This window comes from Diospyros lotus, chromosome 1 (assembly GCF_014633365.1).
Source record: "Diospyros lotus cultivar Yz01 chromosome 1, ASM1463336v1, whole genome shotgun sequence".
NCBI classification, from domain to species: domain Eukaryota; kingdom Viridiplantae; phylum Streptophyta; class Magnoliopsida; order Ericales; family Ebenaceae; genus Diospyros; species Diospyros lotus.
The window spans coordinates 36537160-36554107 of NC_068338.1; the positions used below are offsets into that span (position 1 = coordinate 36537160).

At 34.7% G+C, this 16948-nt stretch overlaps 2 protein-coding genes across 2 annotated transcripts; one reads left to right on the forward strand and one right to left on the reverse strand.

The window, feature by feature from the left end:
• Positions 1–4706: 4706 nt before the first annotated feature.
• Positions 4707–9272, reverse strand: LOC127795608 (D-amino-acid transaminase, chloroplastic). Its single transcript, XM_052327391.1, has 5 exons — positions 8997–9272; positions 8226–8269; positions 7205–7383; positions 5856–6529; positions 4707–5088 (listed from the first exon to the last, which is right to left on the reverse strand). Exons 1-5 carry the CDS (start codon positions 9205–9207, stop codon positions 4985–4987), a joined length of 1212 nt encoding a protein of 403 aa, XP_052183351.1. The 5' UTR covers positions 9208–9272; the 3' UTR covers positions 4707–4984.
• A 1183-nt stretch (positions 9273–10455) lies between these two features.
• LOC127790435 (uncharacterized) lies at positions 10456–16677 on the forward strand. Its single transcript, XM_052319959.1, has 3 exons — positions 10456–11092; positions 12338–12418; positions 15830–16677. Exons 1-3 carry the CDS (start codon positions 10705–10707, stop codon positions 16246–16248), a joined length of 888 nt encoding a protein of 295 aa, XP_052175919.1. The 5' UTR covers positions 10456–10704; the 3' UTR covers positions 16249–16677.
• Positions 16678–16948: the final 271 nt, after the last annotated feature.

Genomic DNA, 16948 nt, shown 5'->3' on the forward strand with positions numbered 1-16948 from the left:
GAGTTATGCGAAAAAGATAAACGTTATCCATAAATATCTTAATTCTAATAGATTTCAAAATGTAAAGATAAACATTATCCATAAGAATAATAATTATAGTGAATATTAAAATAAATATTATCTAAAAAATCATAATTTTTGGAAAATTGAGAAATTTGTATGCTCCTAACGAGCCTTCATTCTAGTAGATATACGATTTTAATATTGGTTTCAATACAACATTCAAGTTTTAAAGTCTCAAGTGTTTAATTTAAGTATCGGAATGTTTGCACAGAGTCTTCTCTATACCCTCTGATTGTTATATTTTTTGTAGAATTTAAGCGAGTTGGTGATGATATTTTCAGTTAATTAATTTATTATTATATTCGAGCGACTACAAGACTAAATAAACAAAACTAAAACAAATAATATTTGGTCAACACAAGTTGCTGATTTTTGTATCTTTTAAAATTAAAATAAAAACTAAAAATTGAAAGTTGACTAATTTAGTTTATGAGAAGAATAAATTTTATTTCATGCGTCTCCCATTTTCATTTGACTTTAGATACATCCTAAAATAAATAATCTCACGGTTGACACGGCCATATATAAAAGAAATAAAGATCATAAAAATTTAAAATTGGAGTTCACCAAATAAGAAGATTAAGATTTAATCTTCTGATTAATTGGGTGAGGATCCAAACACGAACATAATTAACCTGCGGCCAGATGAAGAAAGCTGCCTACAAAAAGACAAGGCAGGGTTAATTTTGAAGCATAAGAAACAAGGAATATTTTAATTGGGGATGGGGGGATGGAGCCAAATGAGCATCACTTTTTGCAAAGCAGCGGTTTAGGTAACATAAAAGAAAAGCCAGACGCATGGCATCTATGATTAGCGAATGCAACTACTAATTAATACTTATATTGCCATACGTATGGTGATAATAATCCATCCCAGATCTTGGCTGTCACGTGTGGTTCAACGCTTGCATAATAATTGCATTATTATTATTATTATTATAGACTACTAAGAGTGGCGTGGGGTGGGAGCCATGGATAATTGTTCCTAGCTCCGTGCGCTCAGCCGATTAATCAGGAGATGCAAAGAGGATTAGAGTCTGATTATGAAATTTTATATTATATATATATATTGAATAAGTAAAGTTTCGGAATTAACGCCACTTGGGGATGTTATCTATTCTCGATTCTAAGTCTGAATAAAGGAAAAGAATTGTGTTAGATATCCGACAACCAGCATAAAATGTAGTCGGATCCAAAACATAAACTATAGACAAACTATGAAAAATCGTTAGAGCGTAACCCTTTATAATGACGCACTACACTATCTGCGTGTAGTGTCAAGTGAGTTAGGGTTGTTGCATCGACACCCGAATATAGTGTGATAAATGAGCAAGAGTTCTTGCATTTACTTAGACGGATGCGAGATGCGAGTAAAGAAAGTGGTTCAAAATTAAAAGCAAAATCAAATTCAAAACCAAAATCAAAATCATAGATTAATTATTGGGTCATGGAACATAGGAATATTAACAGGCAAAGCTATGGAAGTGATATATGTGATGATTAGGAGAAAGATTAATATTATGTGCCTTCAAAAGACGAGATGGGTAGAGAAAAAAGGTAAGAACTTTATCATAAACTATATATAAAATATGGTACACAGAAAATGATCGAGCGAAAAATGAAGTGGGAATTATTATGGATAAAAACTTAGTAGATGAGATAGTTGATGAAAAGAGAATAAGGGATAGGATTATTATGGTAGAGATTGGCCTAGGAAAAATAACTATAAATATCTTTAGTACATATGCACCACAAGTGGGTTTAGGTGAGGAGATAAAAGTAAAATTTTGAGAGGACCTAAAGGGCTTCATATAAATGATACCAAGAAGAAAGAAAGTGATTATAGGAGATGATTTAAATGGCCACGTGGGTAGAGACGAAAATTGCTATAGAGAGATACACGGAGAGTATGAATTTGGGAAATTAATAATGAGGGTAAGTCTATTTTAGATTTTAATATGACATATGAGCTCATCATAACCAATAATAGGTTTAAAAAATGGGACGAACACTTAATCACATATACAAATGTCACACGAAACACCAAAATATATTACTTACTCATGAGATAAGAGAATCGATAATATTGTAGGGATTGTAAGGTGATACCGATTGAGTGTTTAATTACTCAACATATAGATTTTTAGTACTTAGTGTTCAAGTAAGAAATTGAAAGAGAAAAAATTACATAAAACAAAATTCAAGAATTAGGTGGTGGGATTTAAAAATAGATAAATAATTAATTTTTAAATAAAAATTAAGAGATAAAAGAGAATGGAATAGAGAAAGACAAGCAAATCAAATGTGGAGGGAAATGACTATTGCCCTGAGAAGTACGACAAATGATAGAGCTCAAAACCTTAAAGAGTTTTGATGGTGAAATGAAGAGATACAATTGAAAAATATAAATAAGAAAAGTTACTATAAGGTTGTATATTAGTGCAACAATAAAGAAAACCTAAAAAATTATAAATAAACAAAAAAAATAATAAAAAGAGCTATTAATGAAGCAATGTCAAAAGCATATAAAAATCTATATAAACGACTTGATACAAAAGATGGAGAAATGGATATATATATAAATTAACTAAAGTAAGAGAAAGAAAAACAAGAGATCAAAACCAAGTGAAATGCATAAAAAAATGAAAATAAAAATGTATTAGTGAATGAGGGAGCGATTAAGAAGAGATGGAATGAGTATTTCACAAAATTATTCAATGATGATGGAGACACAAAAGTTAGGTTGGGACATCTCAATAACTCCAAAAGGAACGTGAACTATACATTTTATCGATAAGTTCAAAAGAAATAAGACAAGTATTAAAAAATATGAAAAATCATAAGGCGGTGAGACTAGATAATATATCAATAGAAGCATGGAAATGCATGGGAGAATAGGACATCTCCTAGCTAACGAATTTATTTAACGTGATTCTTAAATAAAAAAATATGCCAGATTAGTGGAGGAATAGTACTTTGAGATGTTTAAAACTGTGAAAATTACAGAGGAATTAAGTTAATGAGTCATACCATGAAACTTTGGGAAAGAGTAATAGAGCAAAGATTCATAAAAGTAATAGACATATCAAAAAATCAGTTTGGTTTCATGCTTTGTAGGTTAACAATAGAAGCTATATATCTACTGAAAATCCTAATAAAAAGGTATCGGGATCATCAAAAGGACCTACATATGGTGTTTATAGATATAAAAAATGTCTATGATAGGGTCCCTAAATAAGTATTATAAAATATTTTAGAGAAGAAATGAGTTTGAATATCCTATATACAAGCCTTTAAGGACATGTATCATGGTACAGAGACGAGGGTCATAACATGCGGAGAGGATACTGAACCGTTTAAAATTACAATAGGACTACATCAAGGTTCTGTACTGAATCTAATTTATTTGCTTTAGTAATAGATGAACCCACTAAACACATTCAGACAGAGGTGTCATGATGTATGCTATTTATAGATGACATAATATTGGTGGATAAAACAAAAGAGAGAGTGAACACTAACATTGAGTTGTGGAGAAACAATTTAGAATCTAAGGGATTTAAATTAAGTAGAAAGAAAACATAATATATGGAATGTAAATTTAGTGAGAATGCAAGAGTTGAGGATGTTATAATAAAATTGGAAGACCAAATCATACAAATAAAATACTATTTTCGATATTTGAGATCAGTGATTCAAAAAGATTGAGAAATTCACAAAGATGTCACGTATAGAATTAAGGCAAATTGGCTAAAATAGAGAAATGCATCAGAGGGTATTATGTGATGGTAAAATCCCATTAAAACTGAAAGAAAAATTTTATAAGACAGTTATAAAACCAGTTTCGTTGCATGACTCAGAATGTTGGACAGTCAAATACCAGTATGAGTAAAAAATGAGCGTAGCAGAGATGAGGATGCTAAGATGGATATGCGGACATACAAAAAAATATAAAATTAGAAATAAGATTATTTGTAATAAGATAGAAGTAGTGCCAATCGAGGAGAATATGAGAGAGATTAGACTAAGATGGTTTGATCATGTGAAAAGAAGATCAAGAGACGCTCATGTGAAGATAGTTAATGAAATGGAACAATTAGTCAAAAAAAAAGAAGTAGAGGCAGATCAAAAAAGACTTTGGGAGAGACATTAAAGTTTGATATGAAGTGTATGAATTTAAATGAAAATATGACAAAAGACAAAAATACATGAAAGTCTAGAATTCATGTAGCCGACCTCACATAATGAGATAAAGACTAAATATGTTGTTGTTATATTTTATGTAGAGTTTCGGAATTCGTATACAACAATGTAACATATTAAGATTTCATTTAGATGATCGCATCAATAACATAGATTATAATTCTGAAAATTATTGTTAAATCCCTCACGAGTCTCTAATGCTATTATTTTCATATGATTAAAATATCTTAATACAAGTTATTGTGATCTTGTAAAAAATGATTTTATCTTTATTTTTTAGGGTTATTAAGATTAGAACAACGCTTGGCTAAAACTACAGGAGATGATTGATTAGTCCATTAAGTTAGATTCCGCCAAACAAAGCTAGAAAGAGGCCCTCAAACATGCATTCTGATTGATTGTAGAGTGTTTTCACGAATAATGTATGATTGGTCAAGAGATTTAACACCCAGAAGTGGAATTTTGACATAGAAATATTTGCTATCAGCTGCATTGGCGCGCAGTTTAAATCTTTGTTCCATCATCACAAACAGGTCATTCATTATGTTGGTAGGCAACTGACATACAGTAATGGGAAAACTCTACTTATTCATGCTGCAAAAGAGCAGCTAAATTACAGAAATTTGTGAACCGAGACTTCCACTTACACGTGCAAGCATCGGGCAGAGTTTTCGAGCTTGTTGAAGCCTCATCGTACGCTGAGAATACATCAAGAGAGCTAAGTGTCTCGATACGGTACTGGAACTCGAACTGTACGGGGACCAGATTTCATGTCCTCCAAAATGAGGTTTAGGAGAGCCCGGGTCACGGGGCCTTCTCTGCCTACAAGAAAAACAGATAGTCAGTGCAAATTGTCATTGTCATATATCCTAGCCACAGTGAACACACATCGTACTTCCAAACAATCGTCTTTGTAAAATGGAGTATGACAATGTCGCTAAGATAACAAAACTAGGATTGGAACGGTAGAACTTCAAGAGTTAATATTGGATCATTGTAAAAATGGTATCTGACAGCCTGTCAAAGATACATCTTAGGGGAGATATATTGTAATAAGTGTCCTAGGCGGCAAAACACTGCAATCCTGGGAGAGAGAATACCAATGGATTCGTTGTGCAAATAATGGCCAGTCCTTTTGATCAACAAATCTGGAGAGAGTTTTGGAAACCAATACAGAGAATTTAGATTTGAATGGTCTTAATTAGAAGATTATTCCATGGGGATCCATAATGCACTTGCATATGTAACAGCATGTAAATCTGGATTAAAATGATTGTTTCACACCAAGAAAAATGACAGAGAGCAATGAGTTCAATTGAACTCTCTCCCAGTGGAAGTGAAAGATCCATAATGAGAATCACAGCATGTAGATCTATGTCAAATTTGTTAATCATGAATAACAAGAGAGAAAAATTATAACTCTCTACCGGTGGAAGGGAAAGGTATAAAGAATTCCAACTCTCTTTCAAGAGGAACTAAAAGGTCAATGATGATTTCAAACATCTAAAATTATGCATCAAATCATGAAAATCTAGGTCAAATTGATTGTTCCACATCATGAATAACAAGAGAAAGCAATGAATTCTTACCATCTCCAATGATCTGGGCATCCCATTGCAACACAGAACGAACAAGAACTCCACTACCAATTAGCATCATCTCATCCGAGCTTTTCCCTTCCTCCACAGTCACATTTCTTACCCTTATTCCCTTGAGCTTCCCTTCCTTCACGAGGTCCTCTGCTAGGACCAAAACTCTCCTGGCTGTGCACCCACTAAGAATTTTGTCAAAGTGGGGCATCACGAGTTCCTTCTCCTTGGTAACAAATGCCACATTCATGTTTGGCCCTTCAGCAACATATCCTTCATCGTCCAACCAAATTGCTGCATAACCCCCATTTTCTTCCGCTTCCATTTTTGAAAGCACGTTTGGAAGGTAATTCACACTCTTCACGGTGGCAAATAGTGGGGGCTTAATTGGAATAGATGAAGTTACTACTTTCAAACCTTTCTGATCAGGTGGTGATTGATCTTGAATTACAATGGCATAAAGGGCAGATTCATGACATCCAGATGGGGACAGTTGGAAATCACCCAGACCCGCTGAAAGCCAGTATCTCAGTGATCCTTTTCTACATTTTGAAGCACTCACGGTTTGGATAAGTATCCTTCTTATGCTTTCCCTATCAAAAGGAAGGCTTATTTTGGCCATTGATGCAGACCTTATGATCCGGTCCAGGTGTTGATCCAACTCATATAGATACCTGTAATGTAAATGGCATGTAATAACATTTGTTAGCATTTAACTTGAGAATTAGGAATTATCGACAGAATTGTCCATTTCTTAACCCCCCAAATCCACTGCCCACAATTTCTTAATCAAGTTAAGCCACAGTTCTCACTCTCTCTACACAAATTTGTAAGCACACAGCAGACATTTCATGAAAAATTCAGAAAAGAAAGTATCAAACAGATACATTAAGGTTATTGTGAATGGGAGGAAAACTAGGTTCAAACAGCAGTAACATAAATAAGAAAAGTAATGAGGAAAATGATACCATTGACAAAAAAGATTGTTTCTGTTTATATAACCTCTCCAGTTATAACCTAGGTCAAGAAATAAACAAGAAAAAAAAAAAAACCTAGATCAAGTAAAGGAGATCAGAGAACCTAACGTTTGACTGAGAAATGGACACTTTCTCTTTATTCTAGGAAAGCATGCATAAAGTTATATAAAATGTTCCATCCTTGTTTTGGTATGGGGTCTTTTTAGATAAGAAGTTTCGATATATAAGAATGATTACAAACATTTGAGCTTCTTAACAGAAATGAATGCCATGAAGTCCGCAAGTTACAATTTATCATGAGAGATATCCATGCATAATATATTAAAAGAGATTGCATCGTTCAAATATGTTTTTACAAAATGTCTCACTAACCCATCAAATATTGCGGCAGTATCAAAGACACCATGCCCTCTGTGAACCATGTGGTCATCCATGGGAATCATCATAACTGCTGGATCTGTTGTAATTCCACCATAAACACTAGAGTACATAGCCAAAAATTGCTGCTTGCCTTTATGACTTTCTCGAATAGTTTTTAGCCTGTCAATTGCCTTTATAAAAACAGGAACAGAGTTAAAAAGAAAAGCATAACTGAACCACTTGGTTTGTACTGGTACTGGTCAAAGGATACAGTTCAGAAGCTCAAAGTTTCGTACTTCAATTTCTGTTTTTCAGAAAACAGAATTCTAGCAGGTATAAGCACTGTATAAAGCATATAGTTGACTATGCAGGATGTAAGAATCTAATAATTGATACATCTGACCTCTACTCATAGTCTAGGTTTGAATAGAAGTTATCTTTCTCTTATTTTTTTCCCTGTTGTGCCAACATAAGTGATGTATCCATCAAATAATTTAAAAGCCAAAAAGCTTGGAAGCATCTTTGAATGTTGCATGCATATATCTCTATACATGGATTAGTACTCCTTTTCTACACAATTATTAAAAGTTAGGAGAAAAGTTTAATATGTGAAGCTCGGTCAAACTTCTAAGTTTAAAAAATGCTATTAACAACTACTATTATCCTTTTATTAACTAAGAACTCATTTTTCTAATCTACTGTCTTTTTTATTTATGTGATTATATTAAAATTTAAGAGGTAAGTTTGGTGTGTGAAGTCATGTCAAACTTTTGAATTCCAAAAAGTTTCTTTATGTTATAATAAAAATCTATCATTTTGTATTGACAAAAAGATCATTGTCTAATTTATTGACAAACAATTATACAGACTAATTAAATTTTAATTCTCAAGTACTAACATACATATAATTTCTTACTCAATTTTAATATCAACACATTTTGCTCATACAAGCTACCCTAGCAAATATATACATATATTAGTAAAATATAACATGTAATATAACCCGTAGATAGATAGATAAGGGAGAGTGTACCTCCGAGCAAGAAAAAATTGGGACATCAAATATTTGAGTAGATTCTGCCAATACAAAGACAAATTTTAGTCATGTCAAATCCAAAATAGCATACTCGCAAATAGAAAAAAAAAATTAGAATAACAAAAAATTGCAAAGTAGAGTACCAACAAACTCCAAAAAGCAATCATCTTAAAAATTTTGGATATGGTTTAGATTTAAGATTGCTCAAGGTTTCCCAGCAAGTGACTAAACATGGAAACAACAACACAACAGCAACATATCAAGCCCTTATTCCACTGTGCAATCAGCTGTCAGACATTTCTATTTATTACCTTATCTTCTCTAAGGCCATTGTATCACACCTAAGTATCTCTTACCAAATTTTTCTTGGTCTTTCTCTACCTGTTTTACTAGATACTTGTTCCATACCATCCGTTGTCCTCACATAAACCTCTACTAAAATTTCTTCTCACATGACTAAAATAAATGGGCAATGTCTAATCATTTTCTTCCATTTTCCAACCCAGCCAAACAAAATTCATTTCTTGCTTTGACCCTCCCTTCCTTTTCCAGTTCCCTTTAACCAAGCCTTTCAAATAAAACGAAAGGAAGATTGACGAGAGCTAAATTATCTAGACTGGCATTTACCATAGAAGAAGACGCGGAAGAACTTGTGTGGACAATTACATGCACTGATTGAAACGTAACTTAGTGATCAAAGGCACGATCAAGACGTACAGTTCTTCATCAGCTCACAAATGAAACGAGCCTAAATTGTTAACGACTTACCCACCAGAGGTTCACTTTGATTTGAATTCCTGATGACGCTTGATAGTCTCGGTGCCCGTCCAGCGACCCCAAGGCGGAAGAACTGAGACCTAACTCCAGAAAAGGAGAGATTTCGCGGGAAAGCGTTCGAATTGGGAGAGTTATCAGGCGATCTCCGAGAAGTACAGGAGGTATGGGAGATGAGTTCAGTGAGAGATGAGATAGAAGCCATGGAATGGATCGGCTAGTGCTCTTCTGCGTTCAAATTGGCAACTATGTTCTGTAGATTTGACTTAATATTGTGTTAATGTTCTCTTGATATTGTGCTAAACACACGGGGATAAAAGCGTACTTAACATATCCTAATTAATTAATACATTATAATATATTAATTAATAGTGTATATTAAATACAATATAATAATTATTTTAAATTTCACTTATTTTTGTACAAATGAACTTGAGTGATTCGTTTTTTAAGTATTTTTCTCTTATAATTTTTTTTTAAACCTATTTATAAATATATTAAAAATACGTAACCCCCACGGACATGGCTCAGTGATAAAATATGTTTAATTAAAAGTATTAAGAATTAAATCATTATAGTGATATTTGTTCTATATGAAGGTATGAACTGAATATTTTATTTTGTGTGTATAGACTGATACCGCATTTGAGTTTATTTCACAGATAAATTGGAGGAAGGCCGCTCGTCCCCATGATTAGTCAGGCAAATCTCGAAACCTGGGTTATAAAAAATATATATATATATAGATTTAAAATATTAAAAAATAAATCACAAATAAGCATTTATGAAAATGATAAATTAGAAGACTTTAAAATATAATTTATTTTTTTAAATAAAAGCATGATTGATTTATAAACTTAAAATTATACACGATGATTTTTTTTTATCATTCTCATACATAAATTCATAAATTATATAATGAATGATGAACTATGAAAAAACACAAATGTTAGGAATGTATACAAAACAGTTACATAATTCCAAAATAAGCAAAAAAAACAAGGTAAGTGACATATGATTGACTAACATTTGCACAGATGGTGAATTGACAGACATTCGTTGCCAAAAGAATAAGCAAGTACTATTGTACTACTAGTGAGTCTTGAGTCACAATACAATACAAAATGAGACAAACTGCCTACTCGACGCCCACTTAAACTAATGGCTATAGATCTTAAAAAATTAAAAGATAAAAGAGATTTTGTAAATTGTAACTTTAAAAAATATAAAAGTTCATTTGTTTCGTTTAAAAGTTAGAATCATCATCATCATCATCATATTAAAACACTGATAAATAAATATATTTATACACTTAGTAAACATTAAAATAGTATTTTATTTTATTTGAAAAAAATTAAAAGTTTTTTTTTTTTTAAAATGAATCATCAACACATAGATCGGCTTATAAACCGTTGCGTGAAAGGGAGAGAATGAATGAGGGAGGAAGCAACAAACAAACTTTTACCAGCTTACCCAACTCAACAAAGCAAACACCAGAGTTCATCAACTATAACACATCACATCCAAGATTAGTGAGTAGGTCTTCCAAACGTACCTCGCATTTTGAAACCCTAGCTCGCGCTTCGATCGATCGATCTCTCCTTCCAGCAACCCACCACAATTGAGGATTCCACCAAACCCACCAATCTCCGAAGCCCTAGAGATTCGGCCGTGGGAGCTCTAGGGGTCTTGGGTCCCAGCAATGGCGATCCTCGGCGATGCGCTCCGGCAGGCGTTCATGCCGAAGCACGAGTACCAGAGCCTTCGGGAGGAGGACCGGGCGTGGCTTCGCCTGCAGAGGCCTTTGTTGCTATGCGGTTTGGCGTTTGTTTCGCTTGCGATTGCCGTCTCCACTTGGATTAGCTTGAGTATAGTGTTTCGAGCCGACGGCGGGAAGCGGCCGTTCTGCGCCGATTTGCGGCTCCAGCCGCTGTCGATTAACGTTAGCGCGGCCGGCACCGCTGGGGATTCGGATCTTTTCCCCAGAGCGTTTTACCTTACGGATCAAGAAACTGTGGACTACTACTGGATGGTTGTATTCGTTCCTTCTACGTTGGTTTTCGTTGTCTCGGTGGTTTATCTTTTAGCAGGTTCGGCCACAGTAAACCTTTCTGTTGAATGTTGATTATTTCATACGGTTGTTGCTACTGTTAGAAATGGAGTTATTATTCATTCAGCATCAATCTGGCTGTGATGCGAGCAAATTGCCCGAACGAGTGTTTTTATGACATTTTTTTCATTACCACCATTAAGATTTTAGGATACACCATTGCATAAAGACATGCTTTACTTAGAACACAATATTTTGAATGTTACATGGAGAGGTGAAGGTGTTAGAAATGGAAGTGACAACTTGGTCAAAAAACTACAATACAAGAACATGTAACTGAAATGATTTCGTATACACTGGATGGGGGTTGCAGTGGGAAAAGTACGGGTTAGGGTCATCCTTAACCCACTTTGCCCCAAAGAATTCATTCCAATCCCACCTCCTCTGTCTCATTGCATGCCTACCCACTCTAGCTCGCTCTATGGGACTTTTAATGGATCTGTAACCTGAAAGCCTTGAAGATGCCACCCATCAGTGATGCATATATGCATATGTCTGCATACATATACATAGACTCCAAAACCAAACAATTAAGATGGTATTGTATTTTCTGGAAGATGGGCAGCTGAAAAATTCAAAGGAAGTCATGGTGATTTCAAGCTGTCAGTCTTGGATTGCACATGATCTTGGAGGCTGATATTGTTCTATTATTGATTCCACATTTGGTATTAATCTCATTAGATTATTCTCTTGTTTGAATGACTCATTTGTGGTATAATTTTTTACAGTCTGTTGGTTATATTACTTTTGGAATGAAATATGTATGAAGAATCTAGTGAGGAGTGAAAAATTTAGGTTAAAGTGCCAAAAGTACAAGAAGGAACATAAAAGACATGCATTCAATTTTAATAATGGGCCAAATGCTTTGGACTAACTCTGGATGTGGTTTGGATGGAGTTGATAAGAGAGACCAAATTTATGTACTTGAATCAGGTGGTTAGGGCTAATGCCTATCTACCAAGAGAAACTTGCAGCATGATTTTGGCTTGGTTTGGCTCTCATTAAAGCAGCATTTGATGTACAGAATCTTATGCTCAAACCAAACTGTTATACCTTGGGCTAATATATTTGAGATCTCTGCCAATTAATTCTGTAATGTAAGAATGTTTATCACATTTTATGTTGTTTATCTGAATACAGATAAATAATATGTAATCATCATGGTGTTCTTTGTGTTGGTTATGCTCCTGGCTTCCATTTTACATGGTCTTTCACTATGCTTCAGGGATTATTGTTGCATATACGGCTCCAACAAGACATTGGTGTTTACAGGTTGTAGAGAATAACTATTGTGCATCAAAGAGGGGTATGTTTACAAAATCTTTAATGCTTGGTTTGTTTCTTTATTATTATAGTTTTTAAATCATGTGGGCATGTTCCGTGCCAAGTGCTGATGGCCTGTAACAAGAAATGCTTGCTTTTACTTAAGCTCCATGTTGGTATCAAATTTGTTCATTTTTCAGAATGAAGTGGTAGACATATGTTATTATTTTGTTATTTTTCCTGTTGGACCTCACATTGCGGTCTTTATGTTATCCCTATGGATTTTAGCTGAAATATATGTCAACCGGACTGAACAAAGCCTACATGTGCATGCTTTTTACCAGTAGGTATTGTTGAAATCCATTTCTTCCCTTAATTTGAAGACAATCACGGTCTTTCATACTTCAAGAGCCATTGGTCTTTCAATTTCTTTTTAACTCCCTCAGCATATATAATGGCTTAACTTAATTTTAAGATAATTATGGTCTTTGTTACTGCAACAGCCGTTGTATTATTTGAGTTATTTTACAGCTTTTTACTCCCTCAATGAGGATAATATATTGTAGCTGCATTTTTTTTAATGATAAATGATAACAACACTGAGTCTTTATTCCACTAGACAAGGTTAGTTACTTAGATTTTAGCTTGCCAATTATTATGTTTAGAATCCGTGTTAAATCCTTAATTCCACTAGACGAGGTTAGTCTCTTAGATTTTAGCTCGCCAATTATTATGTTCAGAATCCATGTTAAATGATCTAATGATTTTACAGATCGTTGACTCTCTAAAGGAATTCTCATCCCTCATTCTGTAACTTCAATTGTAAAATTGTTGAGAGAGCAGAGTTATGATGTTTTCTTGCAAATAACTAAAATAATTTGTATTAGGAAAGGTACCATGAAGTATCACCCAAGAACACAGAATGAGCAGTAAAACTCAGCTGAAATATGTAATTGTGTTTGCTTTATGTATATTTATGAAGATGGTTGGAGAGCCTCACTTATTATAACTAAGGCTTGTGATTGTTGTTGCATGCCTACTCATGGAGGAGGAAATAAAGACCAGGCATTTATTGAGGAAACAACCTTAGTAACAATGGCAGGGTTGTTCCTTTGTGTTGAAGTTTTGCATTGAGTACATTCTAGAAGATTAAGAAGAATCAGAAGAAGCCGTTTAGTTAGATTGGCGATATAACCGACAATGAGTTAGTTAGGTTAGTTATAATTAAAACGGTTATGTAAGTGTAGTATAGACTTTGTGTTGGTTTTAAACACCCTTGTATTTTCCGCCCAAATTCTTTATAAATCAGAAGGCATAGGCGGGCAGTCAGTCTAACTGATCATTTTTTCCCAATTCTGTAAACAAGAGGTTATGTGCTGTAATCTGAGAGGATAAGGAAAGACTTGTATAGAGGGCACTTTGTAATCTCGGAAAAGTGCAGTGTACTCGAGAAGAGTGGGAGGGTTTTTTTTACTGATTCTTGATTGGATTTCTAGTGGAATTGCTCTCGGACAAAGGCTGGATGTAGGGTCATTTCCGCGGCCTGAACCAGGATAAAATCCTTGTCTCCTTTTGTGGTTTGGTTGTCTCTTTCCTTAATCTTTAATTCTGTTTTCAATTCAGTTTTTCATTTCTGTTGTTGTGATTGATTTTGGGTGAGGGTGTGAATCATATTGGCATATGAATTGAGTGATCCTAAGAGCTCCTAATCCTAACACTTTGTGATTGGAGATAATGGGTTTAAGTTGTGGATATAAACTCTTTATGAAGTAAGGATAAGGCCGTGTAAAAAAACAAGGTCCTTTGACTATCCCAAAGCATGAAGCCCCTTGCATTGGGGATGCCCCATTTATTAAGGAAGCCCAAAGGTTTGAAATACTTACACGAACTGGATGAAGCTGGCAAGTAAGGGGAAAAAAAAATGAAGCAAATTTAGAGCAACAATAATATGTATATCTACATATATATTCATGCAATACAAGTTAGTTGCTTGAGTGGGAATAATTTAGCAAATTGATAAGATAAGGAAACAAAGTTGTTCCTGTGGGAAGTAATATTAATTATTTAAAATATTTATTTATTTTTTAATTTATAATATTAATTTTAAAATTAACTTTATAATATATATATATTTCTTTTTACGCCCAAATCTTCGAATTTATTTCTTTTGCTGGATTCCTACAAAACAAGATTAAAATAATATAAAATCCATATAAACACACATTTATGTGGGAAAATTAGCATAAGGTTAAGATAAAAATTAAATAAAAATATGTAAACAATTAAGTCCTATCAGGAAGCGACCTGCATACAGTAGGCTCTATAAGATTTGGCAATGGGGTAACCTTACCTCAACCTTCTTCTTTCGGCGCATATATTTGTTCCAGTGTATATGTGCACTTTGAAGGATGTTAATTGAACTTGCCATTCTAGGATACTTGAGTTTGCTTGGCATGATGAGGTGTGGATATTGAACATGTTTGATATTTCCATGTTGGAAAGGAGTTGAGAAGGAGAATGAGGGGAGAGGGAGAATAAGTGGTCATATTCTAGAAGGGGGTGGGGGGAGGGAGATATTCTACAAGTGGTCATTAAAAGTGTAAAATGCTAATCTGTTACTCATCCTGTATTATGTAGACATAGAAGAAGATTATCATGTTGGGGGTGTGTGTGGGTACTTAAGCAGTGGCTAGACAGCAGGAGGTATTAGATCTCCTTAAGCTGTTGATTTGAGGTTGGCAATGGATTAGGAGTTGGATTTGTTGGTGTGCTGATAATCCATATGTGTGTTGTCCTCTGACCTCTTTTACTGGTTATGGATATAGAGGTGACAGTTGCGGAACACAATTTTTTTTAGATGGTTGTTTGATTCTCTTGTAATCTTCAGGCTGGACAAAAAGGTCAGAGAACAGTGTTATATTGGTAGCCTTTATTATCTTGACATGACGTGGTTGTGGAACCTACTGAGATTGATTTAGGGAAAAATTGCAGCCAAGGGAATATAGCTTGTAAATTTCGTGCTTTCTTAAACTTGTTCATTGCCAAGAGAAAGTTGGTTTATGAATGTGCACTCTGTCAAATCTATGCCATGCAATCATGCCATAGAAGTGCTTGGAGTTTTAACCATTAAGTTCCAAAAAACAGAATACTAGATTCTTGCTTTCTGTTTGTTTGATCCAGTTGGTCCACTGGATTATATTGACCATGCCGTTTCTTCAGCTCATGTGCCCTGTGGCGCTATTAGCATCATTATGTGGTTACATGCCTCTTTCTTTTGCTTGCAAAATCTCAATCTTAAAAAATTAAGACTGCTATTGTCATCGAGGATTCTTCCTAACGGTGGAGCTTCGTCAATACATGCACCAGGCCCTTGCTCTGTTCCCATGTGAAATGAAAATTTGCTTTCATCTAACTTGCCCAAAACTGCCTATAATTCTTCCAGTGTAATTTGCAGGTGGGGTTCGCTGCTTGTCCATTCTAAATGTTGTGTTTGCCATCATTTTTGGCCTTCTGGCAATTTTTCTTGGCTCAAGCCTTCTCACATTGGGGAGCAGCTGCTCATCGCCCTTGTTTTGGTCATATGAGGTTGCGTCTTGGGGATTGGTCATTCTATACGGGGGAACTGCATTCCTCCTAAGAAGGAAAGCAGCAATAGTTCTTGATGAAAGTGACTTTGCCGGTCGGAATCTTGGGCTAGAAATGTTAGAAGCAAACCCATTAGAAGTCACGCCAGATGTAGAGAGGCGTGTTAATGAAGGTTTTAAGTCCTGGATGGGATCATCCTACCTATCCTCTGATGAAGAGGACGAACCCGACAACTATCAGGACGCGTCTCATCCATTCCGCACAAACTCAACAAGGCAAAGGGCGTGATTGCATCTTTCGTGCATGAGTTCTCAACATCACTAACTCCAGCACTTTTGTCTGACTCAGTTCATTTGTATTTGGGGGTATATCCTGGAATGCTGGTGGTTGCAATTTCTACACTAACTGGTACGCATAGAGGATGGAACATCGACGATGACACGGGATGAAACAATTTCTACACAGGATGCGTCGGTGTTGAATGAGCTGGCTGTTGTATCAGTGCTAGGTAACTGTCCATATTTTGTAAAATATCGCTAGATAAAATCTTCTGTTCTTTTTTACCCTTCTCGGCGCTGCAAGGCTACAAGCTTGTTTCATCCTAAGTGAAACAATTTTTTCATCTTCCGTAGCTTCTGAACTGAATCATGAAAATTTGTCGGCTAACTGAGTTACTGACTTACATGCTCGAAATTGTCATTGATATTCTTGTGCCTTTGTCAATATGTCTGATATTGTTAGGTTACTAGAATCAAACTGCACCTTTTACTTTCAACAGTTTCAGCTTTCATCTGATTCTTACCTATTCGTCTTTTGAGGAATACTGAATGAAAGCAGAGCGGGGACAGGTGCCCAGTGCCCTGTTTTTATATTTTTTGGGGTGACATCAGTGAGAATTCATAGTGACTAACCCTTTGGTTGTTTATTAAAAAATTTATTGAGCAAGGGTAATCTAGCTCATGAATTATACGCATTAAATATAAGCACA